We start from the raw sequence: 22,077 nt of genomic DNA on the forward strand, positions 1-22,077 counted from the left end.
AATTAATAAAAGACTAGTAAATTATAACCAAAAAATAATTTTCTCTTTTCTTCTTTTAATTTCATTAAAAGGTAAGATTTTTTAAAGCAATGATTATAGCACTGTATTGTTGAGTTTCTGAAATATATAGACATAATATGCACAACAATAATTGTACAAAAGAGGAGAGAAAAAATGAAGCTAAACTGAAGCAAAACTACTACTATAGTCCAACATTATATCAGCAATGACCTAAAGTAGATTGTGATAAATTAAGATGTAGATTATAATCCATAGATCAACTTCTAAAAAAACAACTCGAAAACCGATCATGAAATAAAATTAACAGGAATTTTAAAAGAGTATACTATAAAGTATTTAAATGAGAGAAAGTAGAAATTTAAAAAGAAAACATGAAAAACATAGAAAACAAAGAACAAAATTCAACCATACCAATAATTACATTAAATGCAGATGGACTAATAAGCAGTCTAATCAAAAGGCAGGCACTGTCAGATAGGATTTAAAAAGCATGATCCAACTATATGTTTTCTAGGAGAAACATACTTTACATTCAAAGATACAAATAGGTTAAAGTAAAACATGGAGTAAGATATAGCATGCAAAAAGTAACTGTGATGGAATAGCTATGTTAATAGCAGATAAAATAGATCTTAAGACAATAAATATTGCTGGTAATGCAGATAAATATTTTATAATAAAATGGATGATATTTATCTGATAGGTAGGAAAGCATCTATAAGCACAAGAAAATGAATAAAACTAAGATTAATAAGTGACTAGGTAAAAACACAATAAGTTATACCAAAAAAAAATAAGAATAAAGAAGAAACAGCAACCTGATAAAGATGTTTTTGCAACATATAAACTTGGTATTTTTTAAAGCAATGAACAAAGAAAAGTGCACAAAAGAATGAAAAAAAAAAAGGCCAACATATGAATAAAGAAGTTGAATTGATATGTGAAGAAATGCAAATCATAAACATAATTTTGTCACTCAAACTGCCATGATATTCTTAAAAGATAAGGGATATTATCATCATGGGTTTTAATAAATGATAATTCACACCCAGCTAGTAAACAAATTTGCATTAATGATACAAGTTTCCAATGAAAACTTTTACCAAAACAAGTATTCTAAACAGCTGCACTTCCAAAAAAAAATTAGATGTACAAAATATGCATAAACTTCTTGAATTGTTGTTATATTTGTTAGCAAATAAAAAACTAATCTAGATGTCTAACAAGGAATTGGTTAAACACATTATGATATATCTGTGTAGTAAAAGACTACCAAAATAGCAAAATGTTTACAATATTCTTGAATGAAAATTATTTCAAAAAATAGAAATTACAAGTACAAGCATAACATTTTTTAAGTTATAAATACGTATGCATGTGTAAATTACGAATATGTATGCATGCATGAGCTAAATATCAATAAATATACACACATAAGTTCACAGAAAAATAACTAGAAAACATATACAAAAATGTATTGATTTTTTACTTTGGATTGCAACATAGTTGATAATTTTCTTCTTGTTTTTAATTTCCTACTTTCCAATGATATATTTAGTATAGGAAAACTCAGTTCCAATCCTATAAATGACTTACAGCTCTAGTTTAGATTTTAAGAACAAATTTCACAATAGATACTTAATCTCTTGTTGCTCCAATACACAAATACCAAAGTACCACAAATACCAAAGACTAGAGATTAGATTTATAGGGGGGCGGGGGCGGTGTTAGTGGTTGTTATTTCTCCCTCATATGTTCTAAAAATCAAAATCTTACTTCCAATACAAGGAGGGAAGAAAGGTTTATTTCTACTAAATTTACAAATAAAAGTACAGATCTGAAATGGTTGCTTTTATTAAAAATGTAGACTCAAAAAACAGTGTAATTCACGTGGTTTAGTGTAAACAGAATAGTGTTTATACTAAAATTAGGTACGAAGAGCTATGTGCAATAAAATGCAATTCCTCTAGAGAGAAACTTTAGAATGGATAGAAAGCCAGAAATTAAGCCAAAAAGATAAACACACTTTGGGGTTTAGTTATATTTTGGAACATTGTTTACAGAATGAGAAAAATCTAACAGTGTTGCCTGCGGACACAAGGCACATTCACTGATGAGACACATGGCTGCATGCCGAAAACATCTGGTCTGTCAAATAACTCCACATTTTTCAAGGCTAATTAGTACAAAACCTAGTGATTCCTGGAAACAAAGAATGTCACCTTATTTCCCCATTGTCTTTTCTCTAACATATTCATGTTCAGACTAACATCAATAAGATTATTCACATTTCTTGTGTAGTTCAAATATCAGTGACAAGTTAAAGAATGATAATCAATTAAACATCTGTATAGCAGACACCAAAAGAAATAAAATCCTATTTCCAAAGTCATGGAAATCTAAAATAAGATGTTACATTACTTTTGACAACTTCTAAACATTATTAAAACTGAATCAAAAGTCAAATTCATGTTTCATCTGTAGGTGTTCTAGCTCTCCTCCTCGCCCCCTCATGAGGGCTCCCTAATAGAGATGTGAACAGAAAGAAAGTAAATGAAATAAAAGCAAGGAATAAAAAGAAAGGGAGCAGGAAAAGAGGTCTAAATAATCTTATAAACTGAATAACTAAGGTCAGAATAATTTAGACACGGTTGAATGCTATCATGAGAAAAGAAATGTTAATGCCAAGCAAATTAAATTTTGGTACTTTCTTGCCATGGAACTCTTTCACAATAATGGTTTTTAAAATCCTCATAGTGATCTTTTAAAGCAGATCACAACTACTCAAGAGAAATTTTTGTTAAAATTCAGAGTATAATAAGCATATAAAATAAAAACTTTCACCACAGGAAGTATCAATGTCTTTCCTAATCAAAAAGCACCAATTAACAAAGATTTAATCCCTTCTACGTACTAAAGATAGTAGATGGTCATATATCTTTCCTGAGGGAATATAAAAGCTTATAGCATATTTATAGCTTTAAAAAAAAAATAACTAGTCTTCCAACCTAAAGAAGTAACAAGGAACAGACCTGAACTTCCACTTTTTAAAACTAGAATACAGGCTAAAATATATGAAGCTACTGTTTCCATATACTGGGCATTATGTAAGAGAAGAGTAATCTCTGAAAAAAAGAAAAACAAACAAGGTGAGTTTAATAATTATCTGAGTTATCATCTACCTGAAGGTGATTTCTAGACCATGAAAAGGGTCAGAGAAAACCCAAACAAAACCCAGCAGTTTACAGTATTAGAGTCAGAGATAGGAAGGAGTTCAGGAAAACTGACACACCTTGAGGTTGTGCAGCTAGAATTCAAAAAAAAAAAAAAGGAGGGGGGCGCAGAGCAATGCAGAAAAGAACTCCAAAAATCTACACAGGAGTTCCCTTGAGTCTTTGCTGAGTACTACGCCAGACAAAGGAAAAGTGAAACTCCACATAGACGGGCAAAAAGAAGAAAGAAAGAAGGGAAGGGAAGAGAAGGGAAGGAGGGAGAGACAGGCAGACACCAGGGAAATGTAATATAAACACTTCCAGGAGTTTAGACAAGACAGAGAAATATCCAAACTGTGAACAGTCCAAGTGTGGTGTCCTTGAGGACTCCTGAGTTATTAAGCAAAGATGAATACTACTCTGAAACACCCTGGAAAAGAAGGCAGACCTAGCAAAACTTAAAAATGGAGTTTGAACAGATCTGCAAACTAAACTATTTGCCAAGACAAAACTGACACTAAGAAGAAAAAAGCCCCCCAAATCCAGACACTCATCAACAAAATATAATGTCCATTTATTACCCAATCAAAAATTACTAGACATGATAAGAACCAAAAACCTGACTTAATAACTAGAAGAAAACAAAACCAGTCTACACAAAGAGATCCAAAATGCCAGAAGTGACAAAACTAGCAAAAAGCACATGAAAACAGGTAGTCATGCTATATATATGTATTTAAAGAAAGACACAAAAATAACAAGAGAAATTGGAAGTTAAACAAACCACAAGCAGGATATATGCATGTATGTGTATTTACACCAAAGTGCATCAAAATCAAATTGCTGGGAACAACTGATAAAGACAAAGTTTTAAAACAGGTGGGGAAATGACACATCAAGTACAGAAGAACAAAGGTAAGAAAGACTATGTTTGGTTTACATACCTCTCCTCAGAAAGTACATAAGCCAGAAAACAAAGAAATGATGTTTGAAGAATGAATGAATCTATAAACCTAGAATATAGAAAACCTGAACAACATTATTGACCAACTGTACCTAAATGACAGTTAAAGAATTCTCAACTCAATAATAGAATACACATTATTTTGAAGTATACATGTAATTTTCACCAAAATAGACCACATGCCGGGCCATGAAACAAGTCTCAACAAACATAAAAGGTTGAAATCATACATTTTGCATTTATGAACACAATAAACTAAAATTACAAATAAATTTTGAAAATTCTGAAAAAAATCCCCTAAAATATGGAAATTAACCAGTTCACTTCTAAATAATCAGTGAATTGAATTTTCAAAATCACAAGAGAAATTAGAAAATATCTGGAAAAACCCCACATCACCATAAAACATGTAAGATTCAGTAAAAGCACTAATTAGAAAGAAAAGTAAAGCTTTAAATGGCTACAATAGAAAAGAATGAACCAAAATTAATGCTCTAAGCCTCCACTTTATAAAGCTAGAAAAAGAGCAAATTAAACCCTAAATAAGAGAAAGGAAATACTAGAAATTATAGCAGAGATCAATAAAACAGATGACAGAAAAACAACAGGGAAAAACTCAATAAAACCTAAAGATGCTTTTAAAATAAGTTGATTGATAAACCTCTAGCTAAAATAATCAGAGAAACAGAGGCAAAGACAAGGACAAAGAGAGAGAACATATAAGTACTAGACATACCAGGGTGATCACTTCATAAGGTATATAAACATGTAATCACTAGTTGTACACCTGAAACTAATACAATATTATGTGTCAACTGTAAGAAAAATAAATTTTAAAAAGAGACAGAAAATATACAAATTACCAACATAAGCAAAGAAAGAAAAAAATATCACTATAGACTCTATACATGTTAAAATAATAAGGGAATATCATGACCCATTTTTACTAATGAATTCAAAATCCTGGATGACATGCACGAACTACTTGAAAGACAAAAATAGGCAAAATTTACTCAGGAAACAAAAATGCAAACAGCTCTGTATTTATTTTTTAAATTAAATTTGTACTTGAAAACCTTCTGACCAAAAACAAACAAATGTCATGGTCCAAGTGACTTCACTGCTGGATTCTACCAAATATTTAAGGAAAACAACGCCAATACTATACAAATTATTCCAGAAAATCAAAGAGGAAATACTTTCCAACTCATTCTATGAGGCCAGCATTAATCTGACACCAAAATCAAACACAGACATAATTTAAAAAAAAAAAAAAAAAGAAAGAAAACTAGAGATATCTATTCTTCATGAACACAGACGCAAAAATCCTCAACAAAATTTTAGCAAATCAAATACCACATCATATAACATGACCAAAAGGGATTTATGCCACAAATGCAAGTTTAGTTTAACATTCAATAATTAATCAATATAATTCATCACATAAATAAACTCAAAAAGAAAAAAATATATGATCATCTCAACTGAGGAAAAAAGCATTTGACAAAAACAATTTTCATTCCTACTAGAAACTATCAACAACCAAAAATAGACGGGAACTTCCTCAGTCTTATAAATGGCATGTACCAAAAAAACTATACCTAACATCTTACTTCATGGTGAAATGCTTTCCCCTTAAGATCAGGAACAGGGCAAAGATATCCACTCTCACTACTTCTATTCAATACTGTACTGGAGGTGCTAGCCAATTCAATAAGGCAAGAAAAACAAATCAAAAAGAAACCATTCTAATTGGAAAGTAAGAAATACAACTGTCTTTATTTACAAACAAGATGATCATCCACATAGAAAATCCAATGGAATACACAAAAAAAGCTACTAAAATTAATAAGTGATTTTTAGGAGGGATTCAGAATACAAGATATATAAAAATTAATAGTATACTAATAATAAGTGACTGGAAATTAATATTTAAAAATCAATACCATTTAAAATAAGCATCGAAAATATGAAATATTTAGGACTAAATATGACAAAAGCTAAGTAAGACTTTTTCACTGAAAACTACAAACATTGCTAAAAAAAATGTTTAAAAACACCTAAATAAATGACTGCATCCATATTGTTTAGTTGGTAGGAAGCTGGACCAGCATGAATTCCTAGCATGAGTGACCTGGGGAGGTAAGGAGGATGTCTGTATAAAGGCAGCCTGATATGAAGTGTCAGAACCAAAGAGTTCGGATGAAGAGGGCATTAAAGCCCAGTGGGGTAAGGAGGATACCATATAGGAGGGTGACTCAGTGTGTGCTGTTGGCACATTAGTAGGGTAAAGAGGTTCAGTGACAACCATGATGAGGTGACTAATTTCCCTCAAAAGGGGAACTGATCAAATAAACAAACATACCAAGAATAATGAGAGCCAGGTTACTCAATAGTAATGAGCACGCCAAGCACATAGATCTTGGCTGCTTTTAAATGATATTCTTTAAAAAAAAAAAAAAAAAAAAAAAGTGGTTTCTTAGAAAAATGGCTGGTTCCAGGGCTCAAGCAGACAGAGTATAAGATAAGCCTGAAAAATATCTCCTTTTGCTGGTAAATAATTACTCAAAGAATTATAGGTACATGTTAAAAGGACACAGAAAAGCCAGATTAAAGGGGCTCTATTGGTGCCAGCCAGGAAAATTTGAACAACAAAATAAATAAAACTAACAAATTATGACTAATCAAATAAATTAAAAGAACTATGAGTTCATATTGACATAAAAAAATAAATTGAAAGTCTGATGAAAAATGATGAATTTACATAACTCTAAAATATCTCCCCACAAAATTTTTCATTAAAGGGAAAAAAGAGTAACTTTACAATGAAAAATCTGGTAGACATCATCTTAATAAAGTAATCAAAGTGAACATCATCAGTAACAGAATAAATCAAATTTATGTGAAACCTGACAGAATGCAATGAGAACACAGTACCATTTTTGTGATATTCTAGTCAAAGACACATAATGAGGGGAAATATCAAACATACCCAAACTGAGGGGTATTCTACATAATAACTGGCCTATAATCTTCAAAAGTGACAAAGTCATGAAAGTCAAATAAAGACTGAGGGCAGTTCCAGACTGAAGACTAAAGACATGAGCACTAAATGTAGCACATGATTTAAACTGGATTCTTTTGCTATAAAGAACATGACTGAGACAATTGGCAAAATTTGAATTGGGTATAAGAATTAGATGCTACTAATCTATCAATGTTAATTTCTATTCTCTATTGCATCATGGCTGCATAGAAGAATGTCTTTATTTATAGAAAATCACACTAAAGTCTTTGGGAATGATGGGGCACCATGTTAGCAACTTTCCACTGGTTCAGGAAAAAGGCAAAAGTTACTAATACTGGACTTGGGAATGTTTAAAAATAAAATTTTTTTAAGCCACAAATAAATTTGACTATCAAAATTTACAACTACTATACAACAAAAAATACTAACTGTACAAAGTTAATAGATAAGCCATGCATTGAAGAAAATATTTGTAGGATATAAAAAGAAAAAGCATCTAAAGTATATAATGTATTTTTATAATGAAAAAAAGGAAACAAGAGACAACCTAAGAGAAAAATGGGCAAAATATATGAAAAAAATCCAAATGTCCAAAAACCAGTCTCACCAGTAATCAGAAAAATGAAAAATTGGAATCAGGGTAATGCTGGCCTCGTGAAATGAGCATTATCCTGATTCCAAAACAAGACAGAGACATTACAGGAAAAGAAAATTATAGGCCAATATCCCTGATGAACATAGACGCAAAAATCCTCAACAAAATATTAGCAAACTGAATTCAGCAATACACTAAAAAGATCACACACCATGATCTAGTGAGATTTATTCCTGGGGTGCGACATTGGTTCAATATCCACAAATCAATTAACATGATACACCACACAAACAAAATTAAAATTAAAATCATATGATCATATCAATAAATACAAAAAAGCATTTGACAAAAACCAGCATCCACTTATGATAAAAATTCTCAGCAAAGTGGAAACAGAAAGAACATACCTCAACATAGTAAAGGCTATTTATTACAAACTAACAACTAACATCACACTCAATAGTGAAAAGCTAAAAGCATTTTCCTTAAGATCAGAAAAAAGACAAGGATGTCCACTTTCACTACTTCCATTCAACATAGTTTTGGAAGTCCTAGCCACAGCAGACAAGAAAAAGAAAGAAAAGGTATCCAAATTGGAAAGGAAAAAGTAAAATTGTCATTATTTGCAGACAACAGGATACAATATAGAGAATTCTAAAGACTCCACCAAAAAACTATTAGAATTGATAAATGAATTCAGTAAAGTAACAGGATTCAAAACTAATATCCAGAAATCAGCTGCATTTTTATACACCAATAACGAACTATCAGCAAGAAAAATTAAGAAAACAATCTCATTTACAACTGCATCAAAAACAATAAAGTACCTGGGAATAAAGATAATCAAGGAGGTAAAAAACCTGTACTCAGAAAATTATAAGATATTGAAAAAAGAAACTGGAAAAGATACAAATAAATGGAAGCTAATACCATGTTCATGGATAGGAAGAATTAACATCATTAAAATGTACATACTACCCAAAGCAATCTATAGATTCAAGGCAATCTTTATCAAAATAACAATGGCATTTTTCACAAAACTAGAACAAATAATCCTAAAGTTTATATGGAACTACAAACAACCTCAAATAGCCAAAGCAATTTGAGAAAGAATAAAGTTGAAAGTATCATGCTACTGATATCAAACTATACTACAAAGCTAAAGAATTCAAAACATCATGGTATTGCCATAAAAACAGACATATAGTTCACTAGAACTGAACAGAGAGCCCAGAAATAAACAAATGCCTATAGGGTTATTTAATCTATGACAAAGAAGGCAAGAATATACAATGGGGTAAAGACAGTGTCTTCAATAAATGGTGTTGAGTAAACTAGACAGATACATGCAAAAAATCAACTAGGCTACTTTCTTATACCATAAACAAGAATAAACTCAAAATGGATTAAAGATCTGAACGTAAGACTTAAAAACATAAAACTCCTAGAAGAAAACAGGCAGCAAACTAACATTGCTTTTAGTAACATTTTTTTTGGATGTCTCCTCGACAAGTGAAACTAAAGAAAAAATTTTGCACAGCAAAGGAAATCATTGACAAAACAAAAAGACAGCCTATTGAATGGGAGAAGATATTCACCAATGATACATCCAATAATGGATTTATGTCCAAAACATATAAAGAATTCATACAACTTACCACCAAAAAAGACAAACAATCCAGTTAAAAAATGGGCAGAGGACCTGAATAGACATTTCTCCAAAGATAGACAGATGGCCAATAGACATAGGAAAAGAGGCTTAATGTCGCTAATCATCAGAGAAATGAAAATTAAAACCAAAATGAGATATAACCTCATATCTGTCAGAATGGCTATCATCAATAAATCAACAAACGACGTTGGTGAGAATGTAAAGAAAAAAGAATCCTTGTGCACTGTTCATGGGATTGCAAATCAGTGAAGACACTACAAAAAACAGTATGAAGGTTCCTGAAAAAGTTAAAAATGGAACTATCATATAATCCAGCAAGCCCCTTTTGGGTATTTATCCAATGAAATCTAAAACACTAATTTCAAAATATATATGCATCCCTATGTTCACTGCAGCATTATTTACAGTAGCCAAGAAATGAAGCAACCTAAGTGTCAATAGACATGACTAGATGGAGAAGTGGTACATATATACAAAGGAATATTACTTGGTCATAAAAAAAAAAAGGAATAGAATCTTACCATTTGCGACATGAATGGATCTAGAGGGTATTATGCTAAGTGAAATAAGTCAGAGAAAGACAAATACCATATAATTTCACTTATAAATGGAATCAAAAAAAAAACAAAACAAAAAACAAAATAACCCAACAAAACTGCAACAAACTCATAGTTACAAAGAACAAACTGATGGTTGACAATGAGAGGGAGTTAGGGGTCTGGGTGAAAAAAGTGAAAGGATTAAGAAGCACAAATTGGTAGTGACGAACTAGTCATGGGGATATAAAGTACAGCACAGAGAATACAGTCAATAATACCATAATAACTATGTATGGTATCAGGTGATACTAGACTTATCGGGGAGATCACTTAGTAACTTATATAATGTCTCAACACAATGCTGTACAACTGAAACTAATATAATATTAAATGTCAACTGTAATTGAAAAATAAAGTTTAAAAAAAAGGAAAAAATAGGAACAATCATCTATGATGTCGCAATCATCGGACTTGCAAAAACCAAAAATGTTTGATAAAAGATACAGACGATGATACCAAGAGGTGGAATAATAGGACCTCCCTTAAAATGCTGGTGGAGTCTAAATTGGTAAATCACTTTGAGTAGCAATATGTAGTTAAGATCAAAGATATGTATATCCTTTCTTTGATCTAACTAATCTTCTAGTTATAACCCCTAGACCGGCATTACCTGAAAGCACAGTAGAAATGCAGAATCTCAGGAATGACCTTAGACCTACTGAGTCAGGATCTACCTTTAACAAATCCCCATGTGATTTGTAAACACAGCAACATTTGAAGAGCACTATTCTCAAGAATCCTTGAATATGTGCCCAAAGAGAAATATTTATTGCACTATTTCTGCATAGTGAACAATTAGAAACATACCAAATGTCCCTCACGGTTATTAGTTAGGACAGTCATCCTGTAGTAACGATAATCCCAAAAATCAGTAACTTGAAACAAAGATTTATAACTTAACTCATGTTATACATCTGTAACAGGTTGGCAGGAAAGCTGTTCATTACAAATACTCAGGAATTCAACCACTATCTTAAAAGTTACCATTTGTCATGACAAAGGGAAAACAGAACTCTGGAGGTACTTGTAATGGAAATTAACTACTAAGCCCAAAAGTAACATTCATCACTTCTGCTTACATCTTATCAACCAGAAATAATCACGTAGACCAAGGAAGCCCAAGGAAATATAATTCTACTACATGCCAAAAGAAGATTCAACTAAAAATAGTGGTGAACACCACTTATGACAACTACTAGAAGTGTGAGAGGAAATGTGAATTATTCATATAATGGACTACTAAAGAGTAATTAAATCAAGTGAACTAGATCTATTTATATATAAAGAAAATAAGTCCTCTACTATAGCCGTCCCCAACCTTTTTAGACCAGTGCTCCTATGAGAATCTAATGCCTGATGATCCGAGGTGGAGCTGAGGCGGTGATGCTAGCACTAGGGAGCAGCTGCAAATACAAATGAAGCTTCACTCACTCGCCCTTTGCTCAACTCCTGCTGTGTGGCTCAGTTCCTAACAGGCCATGGACCGCTACCTGGTCCATAGCCCGGGGGTTGCGGATCCCCGCTCTACCAGTATGTAAGCCCTGTAAGAGCAGATATCATTATCTGCTTTGTTCAGAGCTGTATCGCCGGCACCAAGAGCAATGTCTAGCATACGTTAGGTACTCAATTCATTTATGTTAAATAAATGAATAAGTGAATTTCAAAAAAATGAGAACAGAGAACCATTTATGTAAATGTTTTTAAAAATACAAAATAATACAACATGATTTACAGATATTAAAAACATGGACTAGGACACTCATCAAAATTTGACACTGATTTTCTCAGGGGAGTAGGAAAAAGAATAGGACTGAGGAAGGAGACTTAAGTTTTATCAGTAGTTTTAAAAAAAGTGTTATCTTTACTCTATCCACAGGCATTTATATATATGTTATACATATTTACATATATATAAATCAAAACAGGAAAACTGTCAATATCTGTTAATTCAGAGAAGTTGGCACACAAGTTTTTTTTTTTTTTAATCTCTGTAACTTTAGAACTTTACAATAAGGTTGTCAGGAAAATTATACTACTTTCTTATCTCATTGAATAGAATGTCTCATATTGTTCTATTCTACCTATGTCCTACATCTCATATTGTTCTGTTCTACCTATGTCCTTTTATGTGAACATGTCCTCCTGGGGAGAAAAGAATCTTGGGAAATAATTTTAAGAAATTCAAAAAATTTTGATGCCTCATGCTTTAGCTTTAAAAATCTTGAGAATATATAATTTTTATTCATAATATGTCTATTCTTATTTCACTATCAAATACATTTTAATTCCATACTTTTCCCTCAAAACCTAGGTAAAATTAACATTCCAGGAAGATGTATCCCATTTATCCTGTGGCTTCACACGCTCCATTGTACTACAAGGTATCTCAGGGAAGAGAGGGTGGGGATGCTTACTCAGTTTGAAAAGAAGAGCCAAAAAGTAATTATAGAGTTTCCTCTGAAATAAACAGAAAAAAAGAACACACAGGAAAAAAATGCTCTCTGAATCTAACCTTTACCTTGCCCCCTTTGATGGTTAATTTTTATTTGTCATATTGGCTAGGACACAGTAACCAGATATTTAGTCAAATATTATTCCTATTTCTGTGAAGGTATTTTTTAAATGAGATTATTAACACTTAAATCAATAGACTCTGAGTAAAGAAGATTACTCTCCATAATGTAGATGGGCTTCATTCAATCAGTTGAAGACCTTAACAGGAAAAAGCCTGGGCTTTCCCAAGGAAGATGGAATTCCACCAGCAGAGTACCTTCGGACTAAGACTACAATGTTTACTCTTCCCTGACACTCTAACCTACCAGCCTACTCTGCAAATTTCGGACTTTCCAGCCTCCATAATCATGTGAACAAATCCCTTAAAGTCAATCAATCAATCAATCAATCTCTCTCACTGTATACACACACACACACACACACACACACACACACAGAGGTTTTGTTCCAATGGAGAACACTGACTAAAAGAGTTATCACTTTTCTCCTGAAAGAGTGGGTCTTCATCAAACTCAAACTATAAGTAGAGTGTTTTATTAAACATAATACATGAAAAAATACATCACATACCACTATATGTAAATAAGTCTCAGGATAAATCAATAGATATAAAAAAGGCTAGAGAAGATGTTAAATGAACTTTAAAAAACTGAATTATGTCAATAGCTGTAAATAAAAAGCTTTCAGTCACACTTTTTCAAAGGTTATGCAAAATATATACCTTAAAAACATTCTAAACAGAAATTTTAAATAAAGTCTATTCAATAAAAAAAACTTACCTTTTAGTTTTCATTTGATCCCTCAGTTTGCTATACATCTCCAAGACTTGAAAGAGAAAGGAAAAAAGAGCACACAAGCATTATTTAGAGAAAGTGAAAGACTAATTAAAGCTAAAGGAATTGCATCAAGGGCCCTACTCATTTCCAGTTCCTCACCTGGAAGACACAGCATTAATTTATCAACAGTGGCAGAAATATTTCTCTGTTGTAGTCGACACTGCTTCAGCTCTTCCATTGCTATTACCAGCTTGGCAAGAGGGAAAAAAAAAATGAATTATGCCAACAGCTGTAAATAAAAAGTTTTCAGTCACATTTTTCCACCCTGTGTTCAATTAATCAGAAAATCCCAGACAGTTTCATAGTAAGACCTGCCAAGTGAACTAAGGAACTGCCTTTCTCAACCAGTAAAACATTCCTGCACGGTTTTCTACTTTCTCCCTAAGATACATACTACGTGAGAAAAGGCTAGGTAAAATGAAATCCTAAAATTCAGAGGCTATCTGGGAGAAAACAAAAAATTTGCAGATTTTCTCCAGACCCTACTCAGACTCTTCATGATTTATGATTTCATCACTCTTCTGAGAAGATCTTATATTTCTTCCATCAGCGTAAGAGTCCTAGAGGAAAATAGTCCTTCCTATACAGCTTCAAATGAGTCTTGTAAATAATCTTCAACTAAATCTCGATTTCAACAAATAAACCACACACTTAGAAAGTTGTAGCTTTTCCAAGAGTTCCAGTTTAGTGAAGAGTAACTCCCTTTTCTTCTCATAGCTGTTTTAAAGGCTTCCATCTGAAGTCATACCACAATATAACTAGAAGAAATTACACTTTCTGCATAATTTAAAATGTGTGAGACAAACTTTTAAAAAGCAGTAAGCTACCTACATAGCCTCCTATAGTATTCGCCTCATACTCATGCCTAAAAATGTTATCAGCCTAGATACCATGCAAAAAAGAACAAGAGAATGGCTCTGATTAAGTCACTGGTAAAACAATCAAGAGCCAATCTTAAAGATTACTAAATTTAAACAATAAATAAGTATTAGGCAATATGGAAGGTACATGATACAGAGAAAAGAAATGGACCACATACAAGTCAGAAAACCTGAGTTTTAGTACCAGCCTTGCCACTTACTATGTAAACTTCAGCAAATGTTTTAATTTCTTCATCAATAAAATAGTGTGGATACCTGTCTTGACTTTGTCATAGGTCTACCATGAGGATTAAGTGAGAAAATGCACATGATGACTTAAATGGTGAGTATATCAATTAATGGAATCAATGATTCACTTTTTAAACAAAAATTTATAGAGCACCCACTTTCTGCCAGTCACTGTTTAGACAGGTAGAGGGGATACAGTAATAAATAAAACAAAAATTCCTGAACTCATGGAGCTTAATTTCTAGTGGAAAGAGACAGACCAAAAAACAAACAAACAAATATATAAGTATATACAACATAAGATATCATTACATGACAGAGAAAAATAAACCAGGAAAGGTGAAAAGAATACAGTGGGTTGAGAGTGAGATTGCCATTTCAAATAAGGTGGTGAGAAAAGGTCTCATTAAGCAGCTAACAAAACGGAAAGGTCTTAAGCAGGTAAATATAAGGAAAAGAGCATTTTGGGCAGAGGGAACAGCACTGGCCGCATTATGACTACTCAAGTGATATAATTGTATTAACCAATGTTATCCCAATAAACTTAATAATAATAATAAAAAAACACAGCTAAGGTTGGCTACATCCTTTCACATTAAGCTTTCAAGTGGCTATATTCATTTAACTCAGATAAATATTAGAAGAAGCGACAATAACGTCCAAGTTCCTCCAACATACTACTTATGGTGTTACAAGCCACTAAATCAAGAAGATAGTCATCAAAAGAGAATGACAAAAAAACAGAAAAGATTTTTTTCAAAAAGTAAATTGGCCTTACTTCCTTCCCCTCATGTTGTAGTTTTCTATTAGTATCCGTCACTTGATTCTGTGGAGAGAAGACAATTTAAATTCATAAAAAAACAAACATTTAGACAACAGTTGGATAAGATAAAAATTTACAATGAAAAGACTAAGGATATTATTTAGATAGTTACAGTATTCCACCACATTTTGGTTTAGTGGCATCCTCTTGTGTTTAAATTACATCACTTTTCTAATATATGTTACATGGCCATTTCAACAATAAAAAGAATAATTTATTAAGAGATGTTCAGTTTGTAATTTTCCAAACTAAAACACTATAACAACTAAAGACCATACTTTAATTTTGAAAAGAAAAAAAAAAAAAAAAAAAAAAAAAAAAAATAACTCACAAAGAAATATCATCTCTATTATGTGTAGGAAAAAAAAAACAAATTTTATCATAGATACTCTTCACCAATATATTCCTGGAAAACTTGAGTATAAATTGAACTTTTTAACTCAGGTCAAATTTTCCCCATTTATTATCCTAATTTTAGAAAATGTTTTATAATAGTTCTTGTAGGATCATTAATTCTTAACATATCCTAACATTTCCATCTTTCTACTTTTCTAAATTAATCTTTCCATCAGATAGTCAAAACTATGTGAGCAAACTTTAAAATGATCTAAGTTCATAATTCAAAGAAACTGGCACCGCTTTTTCAGTAATCTACTTTTTAATACTCAATTGATATAAAAAATATTAAGTGCATGAAATAGTAATTTTCTTACCATCTCAGACATTATCAAAATGAGCAATTTTAACTTCTAAAGCTTCTTTTAACAGAGGCTTTCTACTCTTCTACCAATAACTGCCACTCCTTATGCTGTTAAGCATTTCCTTAACCCAGCATTTCCTATTATGTCCCTTAGAACAACAAGATATATTAGTTAATAGCTACTCTGCGCACGCGCGCGCACACACACACACACACACACAGAAGATATGTTTGAGAAATATCACTGAACAGGATAGTTTATTCAAGATACCCGATACCTGGACGATCATATTTTCAGAGCAGATTACCACATGCATCCTCTTTCAATGACAAAATGAAATCTGACCTCCAGAAAGTCTTTATAAAGTCATAAAAAGAAGCAAAAAACCATCAAATTCCCTCATTATTTCACAGTACCACATGTTACACATTTGGTTTTTTTGGACTGTGAGCCCAACACAAATTAAGAGTGTGATATAGTCATCTAAAATGCTGATCTAAGACAATGGTAGTAGAAGCATTGTCTAAAACAGGGGTCAGCAAACTGTTTTTGAAAATGGACAGGTAGATAGTCTCTGTTTCAACTACTTGATTCTGTCATTCTAGTAATATGCAGCCATAAACATAATGTAAATGAATGGGCATTGCTGTGTTCCAAAAACTTTATTTACAAAAACAGGAAGCAAGCTGGATTTGGCCTGCAAGACATAGTTTCCTGATTCTTGGTCTAGAATAAGTGAGACAGTAAGGCTTTAAGATCACACTATGAGAATTACATTCAGATGCCATATTTCAGTTGCCATATTGACAACTGAGGCATAATTAGATGTGAATACATTTGGAGAGGCAGTCAAACCTATACCACGTGAAAAACAGATAAAGGAATTTTTAACCCAAAGGTGGAGGGGTGGGTAAATATTCCTTTGGAGACACTATACATCTGAAGAACTATCAGAAGAAAGGTGGTACCTAAAAATAGTGCTTATTAAACAAATAAATGGATATTACTAGAAAATAGGATTAATATCAGTTCAATTAAAAAAAAAAAAGCTACCAAGTAATGGAGTAGTACTGTCCCCCACTTCACAATAGTTATTCAAGAATTATTAGATTTTTTTACCCTAAACTGGAGATCTCACAAAATTCAACCTTCCATAAATACTACTAAATTCAGCCTCACTGTCTCTGGGAGAATATCTTGTTCTCCAAGGTATTCTCACCATCTTCAAAACTTTTTTTTTTTTTTTACCTCAAACTCATTGTAAGAAACACCTTTTACACTGCAACCCAGTGTACAAGTATAAGGAACACACATGCTCACACACAAAAATCGAAACAAAACTTTCAAGAAACAATGTTTACATTATACGTAATACACTTTATTATTTTTATTCTATTCTATTTCATTTCAATATTAGTTAAAAATTCTGACTGTGGCCTACTAAACTGATTTCATGCAAACCAAGGTTCTAAAACATACCCATAGGAGTCTAATAATGCTTCTGATAAGATAATTGCCATTTCAACACTACTTCAAAATAACAATGAGAAGAAACTATAATGTTCCTCTAGAATGCTACTTCTCTTGATTCAGAGATTATATCTATCTATATAGATAGATATGCTGTAAATCAAAAGAAATACTGAGAACCCTAGAGAGTACAGTTTCTTTACACTGTTATGTTAAAACAGGACTGACAGTAGTTAGTGCTTAACCTTTTCTATTTTCTAAACTCTTTTCTGGAGTTTAAGAACCTAAATTTTCTAAACTCTTTTCTGGAGTTGAAGAACCTAAATTTTACAGGTTCTTAACTCAGGCTGAATGAATCCTCCTCAAGCACAGCCTTCAAGATTCGAGCACGGCCTCCAAGATTCGCTGCCAGACTTTAATCCCCTCAATTCCCAGGGTGAATAGAGCCCAAAGCAGCCAAAACCCCTGAACTGGCAGCCCCTAGTTTTCGCTTTCCCTCAGGGGCATCCTGAGCAATTTCAAGAAATCTGCAACTTGAAACAATTTGAAGGAAGAAAGCGAAGGTGTGCACCACCAAGTGATATCAGCAATCGGTGAGCACTCTGGGCAATATTCAGTGCTACCTGTCAAGGAAGTACTCCAGCACAGGACTGCTCGATCGAAGACAGCATCCTGGTGCTCATCATGAACAGGGGGCACAGGAGGTGGAGGAAGAAGTCTGGAATACAGGTATCCAAGAAGCATAGAAAAGAACCCAAGGTGAAGATGGAAAGCTAGGATGGCTGAGTAAGGACCAACAGCACACACAGCTCCTGGCAGGAGGCCCCTATCTTTGTTTTCACACGTTTCAGATACTTTTGTCCATTTGAGGCTATTTGGCCCCCAAAAATTCAGCATAATTTTTAATTTTAAATAGGATCAATTGTTCATACTTTTAATCTGCTTTATACAGTAAGCAAACATTTCTAATACTTTCCCCTGTCAGATATCGTTCTATAATATATTGTAGCTTATTCTTCTTTTAAATGAATGTACTGTGATTTCTTTTACTAATCCTCTATTAAATGACTTTTAGGGACATTTTAAAGTTTTACCTGTTTAAAAAAATCACATAAACATCCTTGTGCATACCCCTATATAGCCTCAGAATAAATCTTAAAACTATGTGGAGTTTTAAATATTGATAAATAAAATTACTCTTTTCAAAGGTTGTAACAATCCATATCCCAACGAGTCACTCCCTTGTTGATCGGTATCATCTCTAATCTCAAATATTTTTTCATCTTTGTCATTTTACTAGGTGGCACATTACTGTTCAAGTTTCCACTCCTTTAATTTTTCTAAATTATAGACTTTCCTTGTCTTTCTTGTGTACATTGTATATTAATGTGTTTCTCAGTTATCCATTAGTGTTCATATTTTCCTATTAAGACTTTTTAAATGTTAAGGATCTCGATAATTCGTCATCCATATTTGTAAATATTTTTTATTTATTTACCCTTTATTTTATCTTTTATTTTAATGTTCTCATATCCATCAATTTTTTTCTTTCTGGTTTAGGAATTGTGTTTAGAAATGTATTTCTCACTCTCAAAATTACATAAATATTCATCTATATTTTCTACTAGTTACTTTAGGGTTTTATTTTTTACATTAACTCTTTAGTTCATCTGAAATTAATTTTGGTATATTGAATGAGAAAAAATCGAATTGAATTTCAATTACATTAGTTAAGCATTAAACAATATTAACAACAAATCAGAAGGGTTGTTATTTTTAGAGGGGAGAGTAGAGGAGGCAACTCAGAAGAGTACAAAAAGAGAGCTTTAATTGTGTTAGTAATGTATATTTCTTGTGGGGAGGGGGGAGCTATCCATAGCATTGCTATTCTTATTAGCCTGGAGTACTTAGAAAGAGAAATACTCAAACAATAAAAGCCAAAATCTGCTATTTATCATCTTTTCAAGGGTGCTGGTTGCTCTTAAGTCCACTGTGTGGCCCTTAAATCATGGTCCTCTTCAAGAATCATATTTGCTCTGCTTATTTATATGGTCCAATCCCATCTATCATGCCATCTGACATGAGAACAATGTCTAGCTAATAATCCCAAAGCCCCAGCACAGCATCATACTGGGCCAAGCATTGACTTAATGGTCTTTGGGTCATGAGGTTGGAGTGGTGGTGGTGGTATCGGTGAGGCACAGACGGCTCCTTTGACTTGACAGTTTCCTTATTAGTGTTGACCTACTCCTGTTTGTCTAGGGACGTGATGAAGCAAATGCAGAAAAGACTAACTGCTTACAGATGAGGAAATCTAACTTAAGAGGTCACAGAGACAGATGCGTGTCTATTTAGGCTCACTGAGCACTTGCATTCTGTTCTGCTGCCTCTGGGCTTTTGTCCTGTATTTTTCTGCAGTGGGTATGGCAGGCCTGACACATGGCTGCCTCGGGGTTTTGAAAGATGTGATTTTCCATATTTATTACTTAAGAAGTCATACACATTTCTCACTGAGGCCTTTGACCGTCACACCACAAAGAGGCCACTGACTATGCCAAAAGGGCCTCCATGCTCCTGCCATTCTAAAAACCTTTTTGTTTGTTTGTTTTCCCTCAACCCCCAACTCCTTCCCATCTGACAGTCACCAGTCTGTTCTCTGTACCTATAAGTTTGTTTTAATTTTATTTATTTTTTTCTTTAGATTCCACGTATAAGTGAAATCATATGGTATTTGTCTTTCTCTATCTGACTTATTTCATTTAGCATAATACCCTCTAAGACTCAGTAGTCCCCAATCTTTTTGCCACCAGAAACCGGTGCTCCTATGAGAATCTAATGCCTGATGACCTGAGGTGGAGCTGAGGCAGTGATGCTGATGCTGGGCAGCAGCTGCAAACACAGACAAAGCTTCACTTGCTCACTTTCTGCTGTGCAGCCTCGTTTCTAACAGGCCATGGGCCGAAACCAATCTGTGGCTGGGGGTTGGGGACCCCTGCTTTAGGTCCATCCATGTAGTTGCAAATAGTAAGATTTCTTTTTTTTTTTAATAACTGAGTAATATTCCTTTGTATATATGTACCACAACTTCTTTATCCAATCATCTATTGATAGGCACACTTAGGTTGCTTCCATAGATCAACATTATATTTAAGATAGTTGGAGAGTTATTGTACAGGTCCATAAACTCTTATATGAAACCTTGCAATCCCCTGTGTTTTGGACTTCAGAACTTTGGAGATTTTATAAAGATAATACGGTATATACTGCATATTATATAACCAGTGGGCACTAGGACAGTATCCCATAATCAAACGCATTAACATTTCTACAGCAGAGTACAAAAGTTTACATTAAATAAAATAAATTAAAAGTTTGATAGCTGCATGTCTGTTCAGGTCAGATTTTGCAATCAATTAGCTTTTAAATCACTGTAGCTTTAAAATATAATTTAACATCTAAAAGCCCACTTCTCCCTCAATAAAATTGTTTCTTTGCTTTTCTAACCAATGTATTCTTTTATATGAATTTGACACTCAATGTCAAGTTCTCCCCAGGCCCTGAGAAAATCTTTTAAGGGTTTTAATTCAAATTCTAGTAAGACCAAAACAAAACAAAGAAAAAGAAAAAGGGGTCCCTAATACTTGAGGGGAGAATATTAGGAAGCTAGTCAGACATGAGTAACAGGGGAACACAGGAATAGGGGGCCAGCCTAAAGAATGCTCAAAGAACACCCTCTTGGTAGTTAGAGACTCCCTCCTGCATCCCCAGAGACAAAGGAAAGGAAAGTCATAGTGTTAGCCGGCCTAATCTGGCCACAAATGCATGCATAGAAAGTACTCCTCATAACTTCAGCCTCACTCTACAATCATTATAACATCATGACTATGCCTGGAAGTTCATGAATCAAATTATAATAGACTGAATTCTGGGTAAGCACATGCACACTAGGCAAAGTTATGTAGCAGCCAGGTGTCAATCAAAATGACCCCACTTGCCAATCACCTAGGAATGCCTTTGGAACCACCCATCATGGCCCAAATATAAGGCAGACAATCCTGCTTTTCGGTTTGTTTTTTTTTTTGCCTTTCTGGGTTCTCTCTCTTTTTGGTGGCCTTTTGTGGCCTTTTTGCCCTTTCGCAGACATTTTGGACTCTTTGTGTTGGTTACAGTGCTGGAACCATGTGCCTCCTTGGGGCATACTTTGTCTTTCTAAAATATTTTAAAAAAAACTATTAAATCTCAAAAAAAGAAAAAGAAAAAGAAAAGAAAGAAAGAAACAGAAAAGAAGGGAGGGAGGGAGGGAGAAAGAAGTATAAGGACTGGAAAGAAGGAAATAAAGCTATTATACTTGCAGATCACACGAGCGTTTATAGGAAAACTGAAAAAAAAATCTACTTACAAATTATTAGAAATAACAGACGAGTTTAGTGAAGTGGTTAGATTTAAGATCAATAAGCAAAGTCAGTTATCCAAGATAAGTGAATTTTCTATGCCAGGGGGACCAATATGGCTAGTCTCCTTCCTGAACTTGAA

General features: G+C 33.1%; 1 protein-coding gene and 1 long non-coding RNA gene across 2 annotated transcripts in view; both read right to left on the reverse strand.

Moving 5' to 3' along the window:
• The window catches only part of EXOC6B (exocyst complex component 6B), a 517,527-nt gene that overhangs the window by 428,032 nt on the left and 67,418 nt on the right, over positions 1–22,077 (reverse strand). Inside the window, exons 3-5 of the mRNA XM_039852508.1 lie at positions 15,329–15,376; positions 13,541–13,631; positions 13,385–13,430 (exon numbers count right to left, since the gene is read on the reverse strand). Coding sequence (XP_039708442.1) covers positions 13,385–13,430; positions 13,541–13,631; positions 15,329–15,376 — 185 coding nt within the window. The remainder of the gene's footprint in view (positions 1–13,384; positions 13,431–13,540; positions 13,632–15,328; positions 15,377–22,077) is intronic.
• LOC120594466 (uncharacterized) lies at positions 17,306–19,055 on the reverse strand. Its single transcript, XR_005650585.1, has 2 exons — positions 17,865–19,055; positions 17,306–17,828 (listed from the first exon to the last, which is right to left on the reverse strand). It is a non-coding gene; the product is annotated as an uncharacterized LOC120594466 (long non-coding RNA).

The sequence above is a fragment of the Pteropus medius genome, unplaced genomic scaffold (assembly GCF_902729225.1).
Source record: "Pteropus medius unplaced genomic scaffold, Ma_sr-lr_union100, whole genome shotgun sequence".
NCBI lineage: Eukaryota > Metazoa > Chordata > Mammalia > Chiroptera > Pteropodidae > Pteropus > Pteropus medius.